This window comes from Eublepharis macularius, chromosome 12 (genome assembly GCF_028583425.1).
Source record: "Eublepharis macularius isolate TG4126 chromosome 12, MPM_Emac_v1.0, whole genome shotgun sequence".
Classification (NCBI taxonomy): Eukaryota; Metazoa; Chordata; class Lepidosauria; order Squamata; family Eublepharidae; genus Eublepharis; species Eublepharis macularius.
In genome coordinates, this window is record NC_072801.1 from 25,877,170 (window position 1) to 25,890,091 (window position 12,922).

At 46.3% G+C, this 12,922-nt stretch overlaps 1 protein-coding gene across 3 annotated transcripts in view; it reads left to right on the plus strand.

Moving 5' to 3' along the window:
- The first annotated feature begins 3,173 nt into the window (after positions 1-3,173).
- Positions 3,174-12,922, plus strand: part of MPRIP (myosin phosphatase Rho interacting protein) — a 142,795-nt gene continuing 133,046 nt past the window's right edge. For all 3 annotated transcript variants that reach the window (XM_054995564.1, XM_054995563.1, XM_054995561.1), the window contains exon 1: positions 3,174-4,176. In XM_054995564.1, the coding sequence (XP_054851539.1) occupies positions 4,057-4,176 (120 nt within the window). In that variant the 5' untranslated portion in view covers positions 3,174-4,056. The remainder of the gene's footprint in view (positions 4,177-12,922) is intronic.

Below are 12,922 nucleotides of genomic sequence, written 5' to 3' on the forward strand. Positions count from 1 at the left end.
TTGATTTCCTTCCAAGATATATGCCAGTTTTGTAACATTTATACAGAGTAAGCATGTAAATAAAAAACCTTCTGGTTTTGTCTCTATTTTGCTTCTTTGGATTGGTCTGAGAGTCCTCCTGTGATCATGAGATCTCTCCCTTTAGAAGTCCACAATATATATATTGGCATATACCTGTTCCTTTCCAAAACCATTTATTTTTGTCTGTAATGTCTGTGGGTTCTGTGCTCTCAATGGAAGTGAGAAGCCTTTCTGATTCATAGTCAAACTGGTGTGGTGGTCCTCATGTTGAGGCCAGGCCCAACCCACCCACCCCTCCATGTGCAAGACTTCTGTCACAGCCACTTTATCCACCACAAGCTCTCCTTCCCCTGCTCCTCTCCCCTCTCAAAAGCTGTTCTTCAAAGTTAAGAAATCCTTAGGATCAGCCCTGATATAGTGTGAGATGCTACAGTCAGAAATGGAAATTGGGAGAATGCTAGCGCATGCACAGAATGTTAAGGTGGTTCCTGGATATCTTTAGCACCCAGTCTTTTTTTAAAAAAAATTGCCTGATTCAAGAACTGTAGGAAAAACTGTGGGTGAAATTATCTCTTTGGTTTCGATTGTAAAGGAGACCACCAAAATTAATTTATTTTTATTTTACTTTGTCCATTTAGGACCCCAGAGTGGCTGACAACATTCTCCTGTTCCTCATTTTTATAATAATAATAGTAACAGTGTGCTTATATATCGCCCTTCTGGACAGATTAGTGCCACTCAAAGCAGTGAACAAAGTCAGTGTTGTTATTATTATCCCCACAATACAGCTGGGGCTGAGAGGAGTGGCTTACCCAAGGCCACTTGCAGAGCGCATGGCAGTAGAGGAAGTCAAACCAGCAGAGCACTGATTCAGCCCAGCCGCTCAAACCACTATGCTACAGCAGCTCAAATTAATGGTCATATGAGGTAGATTAGGCTGTTTGAATCTCCATCAACTGTACAGATTGATTACATTGTGTGTGTGTGGGGGGAATTAATAACAACTTAATGGGGGGTAGAGAATGTCCATATTTCAAAGCTGTTCTCAACAATGTGCTTGCCTTTAATTTTTGTTTCCCAACAACAACAACAACAACAAATAAAACAATACAAATAGATTGCCACCTAAAATTTGAACAAGAAGTACAAAGTTTATATTGGGAAATAAATAAAGATTGCATAAAGATTTCCTCCAATTAAAAAATGGTTGAGGAAGTGCAACCGTTCCCAATATTTCCCTATGTTACTTAGCAAAGAGGATAATCCCTTTATTAGAATGCAGTAATTTTCAGGTCAAAGAGACAAATTCTTACAGGTCACTGAATCAGTTTCTTCAGATTTACTTTGTCTATTTGGTTAGGGAATTTATAAGCCTCCTCTCCAGAGGCCTGCTCATGGTGGCTTATGAGTCAAAAAAAAAAAACCCTGATAAAATCATAAGAATATTGTCCATTATCAATATAAAAAACAAAACAATTAAAACTAAAACTGGGGCATAGAGATTACATAAAACAAGCATCTGAGCACCCTAAAACCCATAAAACTGAACTGCGAGTTCTTCTGAACAAGCAAGTTTCTTGAGGACTAGTCTTGCACCTCAAAATGGGTCGGACAGTAATTAGGGCTGCCAGCTTTGGGTTAGGAAATACCTGGAGATTTGGGGAGTACAGCCTGGGGCGGGCAGAGTTTGGGGAGGGGCTGGTGCTCAGAGTCCTACCTCCCAAGCAGCTATTTTCTCCAGGGGAACTAATATCTGTCTTCTGGAGCTCAGTTGTATTTCCAGTAGATCTCAAGGCCACACCTGGAGGCTGGCAACCGTAACTGATTCCTGTGCCCTCCTTTTAAGATTTCCTTTTAATTCCTATAACCCTTTTAAGGAGCCCAGTCAATATACAAAGGGGCTGAATAAGATTTTTTTCAAGAGATAACAGCTAATTGTAGGTATAGAATGTTCTAGAGTCATGTCAACAAAAATATAAATGTATCAGTTTTCACAAGGGCCATACCAAATGGGCCCACCCCACAGGCCATGTATGCAGGGCTCTCTCTCTAAATAAAAATGATCGGTGCATTTTCCTTCAAAATAAACATAGTGCTGTTATTCCATCCCAGAGAGTAGTCCAGTTGAGCATGCGGGCATGTTGTTTGGGCGTTTTAATACTCAAAAGGGCAGCAAACCTGAACATAAGCCAACTCTACCTTAAAAAGTTATACCCCATTTTTTAAATTGGCCATAACTGTGTGTGAATGTAAGAAGGCCCTTTCTTTGATGGCATACTTGGGGGGGGGGGCTAGTCTTACACTGGACTAAATACTGTATTGATCATTTCTGAACTCAATCAGGAAAGAGTATTTACTTAAGATACTCGTGCCCTACTTTTCTCTTTGGAGACGGCCAGCATTGCCCTGGATAGCTAAGAATAAACTGTCCATGTGGCGAGAATTTGGCATCCCTGAAAGGTGAAGCAGGTGCGTGTGTCAGTGGCCGCTTGGCGCCTGCGCTGCTGCTGGCTTCACCCTTGGGCGAGCCTGTGCCACTGCCGCTCCGGGCTTGCTTTCTGCCCCCCACCCTACCCCGCAAGCCAAACTTTAGCAAACCGGGGCGGGGGGCGGGTGTTTTCAACTCAGCGGAGTCAGCTTGCAAGCAGGCATGCTGGTAAGGATTGCTTGCGGGGTGGGGGCTCGGCCTGGAGCACTCGTCTCTTATTCTTTTTAAAAACGTTTGCAATTATTTTAATTTTTTTAAAAAAACCCTGAGATGCCCTCGCTCGCCTTTTACAAGAATGCCACCACGGGAAAAAAAATTGCAACCCCAAACCTAGCTTATTTTTTAATTTCTAAAAAGCGTTGAGCGCGCCAACAGCCGCTCGCACCTCCGTTCCCTGCTGCCAGCTGCACGCGTCTACCAAACGTGCAAATCCCAGCCTTCCTACCCCCTCCGCGGCTGCAGGCGTGCATTTGTCCCCAACGTGCAAAAACCCTCCCTCCTCTCTCTCCCCCTTCCCTTCCGGATTGGGCCGCGGATTCTTTTGTTAGCCAGCCAGTCCTGCCTGCCATTGGCTCCTTTGCAATGTCAATTGAGAGTGAGGGAGAGGGAGAGAGAGGGCTTGCACGGCTCCCCTCCCCCTTCCTTCCCCCCCACCTAAGAAAACGTGAGGATTTTTTTTGTCTCTCCTTTGCAAACCTTCACCGCAGCTAGAAGCAGGAAGGATTTGCATGCAAAGCTTTCTCCGCCCGGCGTGCAGAAATTGCAATAATTATTATTTATTACGAAGAAAGCGGGCGGGGGAGAACAGAGCGGAATTAAGGCGTTTCCTTCGCGTTCTCCCCCCCCCTCCCAATCCCTTGCACGGGAGGCCGGAGCTGGAAGACGGACCCTGCGCTTGGCAGGATCTGACCCGTTCGGAGCAGGAGGGAGTGCATTGATTCTTTTTGCTTTGGGCGCAGGGCTGGGTTCCCCCCCCCTCCCCTCTCGAGTCCTGCTTCCATGCAATCGTGGCTTTGAAGGATCATGGCCAGGGGGTTTCTCCCGAGGAGGGCCGGGCCGGGCCGGCGCTGGATCCGGCGCAGCGGCTGGGCCGGCTCGCCTGACATTATGCCTTAAGGGCGCATCGTGGGGGTGGGCGTGCGTGTGATTCCCCCCGTTCTGCTTTTCTTTGGGGGGGGGGTCTCCTCGGATTCAAGCCTCGGAATTTTTCCAGTCTTGCCACAGATTTGGGGGTGATTTTTTTCTCCTAGCGACCCCGATCCAGATTCTCCGCCGGTGGGTCGCGCCCTTTCCCACGTCGAGAAACGGGGATGTGGATTGCCTTCGGTCGCCGCGCGTAAAGGGATTTGGTGCAGAATCCCCTTCGGGAAGGCCGGATCCGCCCTTTCGCCGCTCGCTCCTCATGCACCCGGAGAGCAAGAGGCGCGGAGGCGGCGCGGCCCCGGGGCTCTTGGCCTCTTAGCCGCCGGACTCCGGAGTTGGAGAATAATCGGCCCGGATTTTTCCTGTCTCTCCTCCTCCTCTTCCTGGGCGAAGACGCAACGGCCATGGCCGCGAAGGAGAACCCTTGCAGGAAATTCCAAGCCAACATTTTCAACAAAAGCAAATGCCAGAATTGCTTCAAGCCGCGAGAATCTCATTTATTGAACGATGAAGATTTAAACCAGGTGAGCGCCGGTTGGGCTTCCCCCCCTCCTCCTCCCACCTTTTCGCCCTTTGGTGTCCAAAGGATAGCGTATTTTTGCAACAAATAATTTGAACGAGTTGGCTTTTCCCTTCTTTTTGAACTTGACCCAAAACCTTGACCCCACTAAGCTTGTACCACGTTTGGCACAGCCAGCATCTTAAATGGAAAACGGAACTTGAGGGTTTTCTCCCTTTGGGGGGTGGGAGAATCAAATCTGCCCCCACCCCCTGCGCTGGTTTTCCAGAGGCCTGGTTTTTTAAAATGTGGCCATCAGTTCTGGCTTCCATCTCTGGAGCTGGAGGGACTAGACTCTTGAATTGCACCTTTCCAAAGCACCATATGCCAGGGGAGTGGCAGGCGCCTGGCATAGGCTTGATGCCCCCCATCTCCTTGGGGTCTGCCCTCTTGCAAACTGGATTTGCCCCCCGAGGTCTTTTGCATTTCAGGCCCTTCGTAGGTGTGTGCCTTAGGTATGCCTTTTAAAAAATGCAAAATCCCTTTTGTGTATTTCTGATTGTTGATAAACACGATTGGGGTGTGCGTGCACGCTTGTGTGTGTGTGTGTGTGTGTGTGTGTGTTAGAGGCTGGATCCAGCCTCGGGCTTCAACCACCTTATTTGTTTGACACTCCCCCCCCCATCTTGCCCTGGTTCTGTGACATCCATGGTTACAATCCTATTATGGGAATGAGTTCAGTCATATTGCAGAGCTGGGCGGGGGATTGGGGGTGGGTAGGCAGGGAGAGAATGCAGGACAATCTGGGAAAAATGTATTTGGGTTTGTGCCCAAGGGGAGAACTCCTCCTCCCATTTTATTTCAGGCGTGCTTTTCAAACACCACCTGCTTTCTGGCTCCTGATAAACATGATTCCATCTGGGGGAATTTGGGATTGATGAAAGCGGAGTTCTTTAGCTGACTTCCCTGCCCCCTTTTAAAAAATAATGTTGTCTAGCTTCAAAGGCTTGTCATTTTCTCTCTTGCCTCTTTCTTACTTTGGATGCTGGTACATTCCTTGTTATAAGACTGGTAGATTTGGGCCTAAATTTGGGCAAGCAGAAAATGAGGCTACCAATCTGTGACTGGACTGTACCGCTTTGGACTGAGTATGGGGGTCTCAGGGAATGCACCTCCTTGCTAATTCCCCTTTATTCCAGGCACACAGAAAGATAGGCTAAGGGTTTCTATCTTGGCCTTTCCCCTGGCAGACTGATTTTTGGGGGCGTACTGATTTTTTTAAAATATTTCATTGTAGGCACCTGCAATCTGAAGTGGTACAGCCCTGGCACAGGCCAACCACCTCATCAGCTGTTTGTGGGAACACATCAGACTCTTTCTGAGTGGTGGTCTTTTTAGTAAGTTTTACCTACTTTAGAGATTTCGTTGCTTTTGTGTTAAATTTGACAGGGCGTCCCCTTGGATTAAACCAGCTGCTTCATGTTAAATGCATTTTAAAAACTCTTCTCCTTAAGCAGCTTCATATGTAGCAGTTAGAGTGTCAGGATAAGTCACGGATTTGAATCTTCAATCTGGCATGGAAGCTTGCAGGTTGACTTTGGACCAGTTACATGCTCTCAGCCTGACTTACCTCGCAAGTTGGTTGTGAGGATAAGATAGAGAAGGGGAGAATGTTGTTAGCCATTTTGGCTCACGATTAGAAAGGAAAGTGGGGTATAAATGAAGTAAATAAAATTAGCCTGGAAAGCTCCATCTGTTTCAGCATCCAGTTTCCACTGCTGCCCTAACCAGCTGCCATTAGAAATATTTATTTATATTTAATTTATATATGTCCTGCCTTTTCTCCCCAACGAGGGCCCAGAACAGCTTACATAATTTTCATCTTCTCCATTTTATCCTTACAACAATGCTGAGAAAGTGTGACTCGCCCGTGTTCACTCAGCAAAGCTTCCATGGCAGAGTAGATGCAGAGGAGTTCGCCCTGTTAGTCTGTGGTAGCAAAATCAGAAAGAGTCCAGTAGCACCTTTAAGACTAACCAACTTTATTGTAGCATAAGCTTTCGAGAATCAAGTTCAGATTTAAACCTGTTTCTCCTATATCTAACCACTACATCACTCTGGCCCTTGAAGCTTATAATAACTTATGGTAACATGTTTCTTGTATTTAGTTGTGGTCTTTTTTTCTGTTCTATTTGCCATTCTGGTGAATAGTGTTGGGCGGTTCTTACCTCTGTGAATTGCTAGGACAGCACCACAGTTGACTTACGGAACTCAGTGCCATCAGTTTTAGTAACAGCCAGCAGCTTAGATATTATATTTTTTTAAAAAAACAAATAGAGTTCCCTGCCATGAATATATCTGTCCTTGCCAAATGGAACTTGCATGTCCAGAGGTGGTATACATTGACAATTAAAAGTGCTATGTAACTGCCCCGTGCATTGCTGATTTGGGGTCAGCTCAGTATAGAGCCTGCATTGTCCTCTATGCTCTCAAACCCAGATGTCAGTCATAGATGTGCCATAATGTGGTCCTTCCACCATTCATTGTGTTGGAGGCCCTTTGAAAAGGATCCCTCATGCAGTTTAGTATGGAGCGGGTCATCTGAAAGCTGTCCCCCCTACTGCAGCTGACTTTTCCACTTGGTATCAGAAGTCTAGCAAGAACTGCTTGCCACCATTGGCTCACCCACCCCCACCCCCAGTCATATGATCACTCTAATCTTGGCGCAAATTTAAGTGGCTGTCGTGTGCTGGCCAAGCCGCTTGGGAGGGGACTGCCATTCCCTCCTGGACCACCACTCAGAAAAGGCAGGCCTTTTCCAACAGAGGGACTTGGCTTCGATCCGGCCAGCGGTGGTATGGGCCCAGAAGGGGATGGGTGTATCTTGCTTGGAATGACAGACTGCCATGAACGAGTCCTGCCTGCAGCCTTTGTGTCTTTCCGCTGTACTCTAGGTAAATAATAATCTTTTGCAGATGTCACTGCGCTGCACATCTACTCATTAGTAGTCTGCCAAAGGGCCTGTGAGCTGCACCTGTTTGCCTCCTTGAGGCTGGCGGAACAAGGGTAGTGGCAAGTCCCGTGCCATCTCTGGCTTAGTGCAGTGATGAAGCTGTGAGCTGGCAAGTTGCGGGTTCAGATCTCACGTCTGCCACAGAGCTGGCCTGCCCTCATGCCTGCATTACATGGGGAATAGACCTTAGCTACATTGCAGGGGTGTTGGAAGGATAATGAATAAATTATGTATTGTCAGACATGCTCAAGATGCGAACTACCTGGCAGGTCTTTGCATTATTGCCAGGGCTGCATGAGCTGTGATGTACTTCGTTTGAATTGTGGGCTCAGTTTGTCCACAGTTTGTCACTGGATGGCTTGTATGTGTGAATGGGCTGATGGGGAACTGAATGTACCTGATAGAATGTCCGTGTATTCTGGTCTTGCCTACATTTGTTTCAGTGGAGTCAGATCAAATATTTGGCTTCACTTGCCTGTGAGGCACTGACCTGAATGTATGTGTGGAAATCCTGCCCCCCCCCCCGGACTATTTGTGCATATAATCCACATGTTTTTATGACTGAATTTGGTGGGGAGCACTGAACGGAAACAGAAGTCACTCAGTGGTTTTTCACCAAGCTTTGAGCAGAGAAAAAAAATTCTTATTTCATCTTGAACTTTGGTGGAGGTCAGGCGGGGGGGAGGAGTTTCTTTTGACCAGTGCGATTAACCTTGAGAAACAAACCTGGAAAGCTGGTTTATTACTTCCCTTGTATTTTTAAAAGGGCAATGGAAAGAATTGCATCTCTCTTCTTTTGCCTGAGGGCTCCCCAACAAAATTGATTGGCAGGAGGATTCAAGGATCTGTTTTACACATCAGTCATAGCTGCAAAGGTGTTGTGATGGTCAAAAGCAAATTCTGTGAAGGAGAATAGTTCAGCTGCTCCCTTGTACTGAATTGAGGGAACCTCCCTGTTCAGAAGTAGTGTACCTGTGAATAACAACTGCAGGGGTGGTGAGTGGAGTGCAAGAGGGGGACTGTTCTCTTTGTGCCTTGCATGTGGGGCTCCTGGTGCATGGAAAATGGACACTAGGCTAAACAGGTGTCTGTTTGGATCCAACACAACTGACCATGTTATGAGTTACGTTAATTATCATCTTCTGGACAGCTTATACCACCCTGAAACTGAATATAGCTTGTTAATCATATTTTCTGGCCTTACTAGGGACTTGTCCCTCTCCTCCGCCCCGCTTTTATAAACTTAGGTAAAGAGGGAGATTGCTCCCATTGGTAGGTATCTGTTTGCATTTCAGACACTTTTCTGCCGGCATGGTTCTCGAGTCTTTTTGTGTCTCTTTTACACAGCGAAAGGAGTTCTTTTGGAGATTTCCAGAGGCAAGCTCAACTGCTGAGTGAGGTTTGTCCTCCTTGAAGCTGGTGTGGAGCTAAAAGGCTGGGCCTAAGAAACTCTTGAATCTCTGCTACAGGCAGTCCCAGTGACCTTGAGTAGGTCACAAAATGAGCTTGGGTTCTGCTAAATGAAGATGTGTGTGGGTGGAGGGGAAGGAACCTGTATCACTTTGGTTAATCTTTGTTGAAGGCTGCTGCTGTGTTTGCTAGTTTGAGACAAACCTAATGATCCTGCCTTTTGCCATTCTCGGGGTTGGTTGGGACCCCCCACCCAAACTTTTTGTTCTTCTTATTTTGAATTGTGAGGAGAGCAGGTGTTGGTGAAGAATGCAGGAGTTGGTGGTCAAAAAATACTGACTGTCAAAGAAAATGGCTTTTAAAACGAAGAACAGCATATATGTTTGGGCTGGTATTCTGGTCGGCTTTTCTGTATGGGCCATCACAATAGCCCTGTAAGGTAGGCTAGGCAGATTTGTCTGCCAACAAGCTTTTTGACTAAGGATTGGAATTTGCATCTCCCCACCTGTGGCTAGGGTAGGCCTTGGGGGTTATCACACAGCCTTGTAAAAAAGCCCATAAAAACAACTAGTTCACAAATGTATTTTAGCAAGCCTGCAGGCCCTCACTGACAGCTGGAGACCAGCCCAGCCAAAAATGCATCTCCCTTCCGGATGACACACTTTCCCAGTCTGGTTGCCTGGAAGCAGTTTTTACTTGCTGTTGACAGCCAGACAGGCGGCTTTTTGTTGGACAAGCTGGCTTTAACATACTGCATGTAAAGGGAGCTGGTGCGTTCTTGAGTTGATGAATTAGAGCATGGTCTTTATTTACTGCATTTATTCTCCCCAATAAGAAGTCAGAGTGGCTTGTGGCATTCTTCTCACCTCCTTTTCCCCTCACAACAACCTTGTGAGGGAGGCTAGGCTGAGAGGGTGGCCAGATACACCCAACAAGGTACTCTGGTAGAGTAGGGATTTGAACCGGTGTCACCCAGAACCTAGTCCCACTGCATCGATTTTAGAAAAGGGCCTTCAAGGAATTTCCATAAGCCGGTAGGGATATTCCCCCCACACATCCCAATCTCCCTTTCCAGGATACTATATAAGCAGCTTTAGCAAACTAATCTCCCTTGGCTGAAGTATAGGGCAGCCATTTTTGGATCAGGCTTCCAGGATTTCTTTTGGATAATCTGATTGGTTCCTTTGCTGAGGCTCTGAAGTCCTCAGGGGTAACCCTAAAAGAGAGGCCGCTTACTGATCCTAGCTTTCTGTTTATATTATGAATAATTCCTTTTTTGCCCTTCCTCCCTTAGGGAGAGGCCACGGCTCTGGTAAAGTCCCTGCTTGGCCTGTCCAAAGTCATTGCTTCCATCCCCGGCATCTATCTGTCTTTCTTACTTACTTCATTTATACTCTGCCTTCTCCCCAAAAGAGTCCCAAAGCGGCTTACATCATTCTACTCCTCTCCAATTTATCGTCACAACAACCCTGTGGGGTAGGTGAGGCTGTCAGTGAGGGATTGACCCAGTGTCACCCAGCAAGCTTCCATGACCTGGCACTTGAACCACTACACCACACTCTCATGTCCAGTCAAAAGGATCAGGTGATGGGAAACCTTGGAGAGTCACTGCCAGTCAGAGCAGGCAAGACCCAGCTTGATAGACCAAGGACTTGACTTGGGAGAAGGCAGCTTTGTGTTGAGGCTTGGGGTGTCTTCTGTACAGTTATCCCTCCGTGTCTTTCAGCACACAACAGATTTTGGAAGTGGCAGGCAGACACCTTCTGCTCCAAAGGTTGCTCATCTAACTTCACAGAGCAGCAGGGATTTCCCCAGGTAGGGAAGGGAGCATACAGGGGGCCTGAAATCCAGTTTTTCTTGCAAGCCTCTGGCAAAAGGTTATGTTGGGACTGCGTTCCTTGAAAAGCCCGCTGTGCTGTGCCCCAACTTAGAAGAAACTAAGCAGCCAGTGCAGGTTCTTGAGAAAGCCCACTTGCCTCTCTGGTTATCTCTGTTCTTGGTTTGCAGAGTGTTTGCAAAGAAGATAAAGCCTTCTTCATAGCCTGGGGCTCCAAGCTGCAGAATTTGCATACAATTAAAAAGCAGCAGCTGACGGCTTTGATGTTTTCAAAGAGTTTAGCGGTCAGATCAGATTTTTAACCCCCAGAGGTTTGGGTTTCTGATGGGGAACCACTTTCTGCAGCCCTAAGGCCACAGAAGTGAGGAGGATGGGATCTGTCTGCTTCCCTTTTGCAATGAATGGGATTTTGTTCTGTGTAAAAAATTATGTTCCTTTTTTGCATCCGGAAACAAACACTCAGTAATACCTTTTACTCCTTCCCCCTAAAAATCCTCCCACACAACAAGTGTTTGAAGAGCAAGATTCAGGTACATGGAGTGGGTACATTGTTGATACTGTGACGATGCTGCTGTATTTCAGAGATAGCAGTAAAGCTTTACATATTGTATTGAATATGGAGCCTTACATGTTTGTCATCAAGATATGGATCCAGTAGAGCCATAAAAACCAACTAGATTTCCAGGGTATGAATTTTCAAGAGTCAAAGCTCCCTTTGTCAGATACAAGAAGTGGAAAAGGGTAGGAGTCTTTATAGTCCTGGCAGATCTTGGGAGGGGTACTACAAATTAAGTGTGTCAGGAAGCTAGTTATAATACATGCTGTAATTAGTTGATAGAGTAGGTGTGCAAAGTGCAGAAGTAGTGTCTGTAGTGTGAGAAAAATTCAGTGGCCCAATTCAATCTGGGGGGTAGGGGTTCCGTTGTTCCAAATTTGCAAATGAACTCAATTTCAGCATCGATGTATTGTCGAAGACTTTCATGGCCGGAGAACGATGGTTGTTGTGGGTTTCCCGGGCTGTATTGCCGTGGTCTTGGCATTGTAGTTCCTGACGTTTCGCCAGCAGCTGTGGCTGGCATCTTCAGAGGTGTAGCACCAAAAGACAGAGATCTCTCAGTGTCACAGTCAATTTCAGCAATCAATTTCAGCAAATCAATTTCAGCAGTCTCACATTGTAATTTTCCTTTGAAGTTTCTCTGCTTGAGATCTGCTACTTTTAGGTCAGCAATGGAATATCCTGGTATTAAAATGTTCTCCCACTGGGTTTTTGAATGTGATTTTTTTTAAATGTCAGATTTATGTCCATTCATTCTTTTGTGAAGGGACTGATCCGTTTGTCCAAAATAGAGTTGAAGAGCATTGCTGGCACTTAATGGCATGCATTACATTGGAAGATGAACGATTGAATGAGCCTGAGATGGTATAGTTGGTGTTGTTAAAGGTAAAGGTAGTCCACTGTGCAAGCACCGAGTCATTTCTGACCCATTGGGGGGACGTTGCATCACGATGTTTCCTTGGCAGACTTTTACAGGGTGGTTTGCCATTGCCTTCCCCAGTCATCTACACTTTACCCCCAGGTACTCATTTTACTGGCCTCGGAAGGATGGAAGGCTGAGTCAACCTTGAGCCGGCTAACTGAACCCAGCTTCCGCCAGGATCGAACTCAGGTCGTGAGCAGAGCTTGGGCTGCAGTACTGCAGCTTACCACTCTGCACCACGGGGCTCTTAGTTGGTGTTGTTAGGTCCAGTGATTTATGTTTTGGAGTGAATATGGAGAAAGAGTTGGCATCTTGGTTTAATGCAGGCGCTAGTGCCAGAGTTCATGTCCATGTTGAGAAATGCATTGCCGTGAGTGAGGAGTTGTTTAAGGTTGGAGGGGGGCTGACTGTGGGCAAGAAAAGGTCTGCCTCCCTCTGCCCGTGAGAAAGCAGTGTCATTGTCCAGCATAGGTTGCAGGCCTTTAATGATGTGTTGAACTGGTTTGAGCTGGGAACTGTAATTGACTACTAGTGGTGGTCTGTTTGAGATTAACTTGTCTCAGGTCATCGCTTGTTATCATTCTGACTTTGTTGATCTGCGTTCTTACTACGTCCTGTAGGTATTCTAATTCCAAAAATCTCTCTTGGAGATCATGCAGGTGAGAATCTGTCAGAGGGTTTGGAACAGATGTGGCTGTAGCATGGAGTTGGCTGTAGATAATGGAGTGTTTGGGATAATGACTGGAGGCATGTAGATACATTTGGTGATCATTTGGTGTTCTGTATACATTTGGTTTTCTGTATAAAGTGGTATAAAGTTTCTGTCATGTATTTGTACAGTGTTGTCAAGAAAATGTACTTCTTTATATGGATTGATTCAGGGACAGGTTGATGGAGGGGTGAAAGTTGTTGAAAGACTGGTGAAATTTCTCCAGTGTTTCTTTTCCATGTGTCCAGATGACAAAAATGTCTTCAGTGAATCTCAGGTACAAGAAGGGTGTTAGTGGGTGGAGCTGAGAAAGCGCTGCTCCAA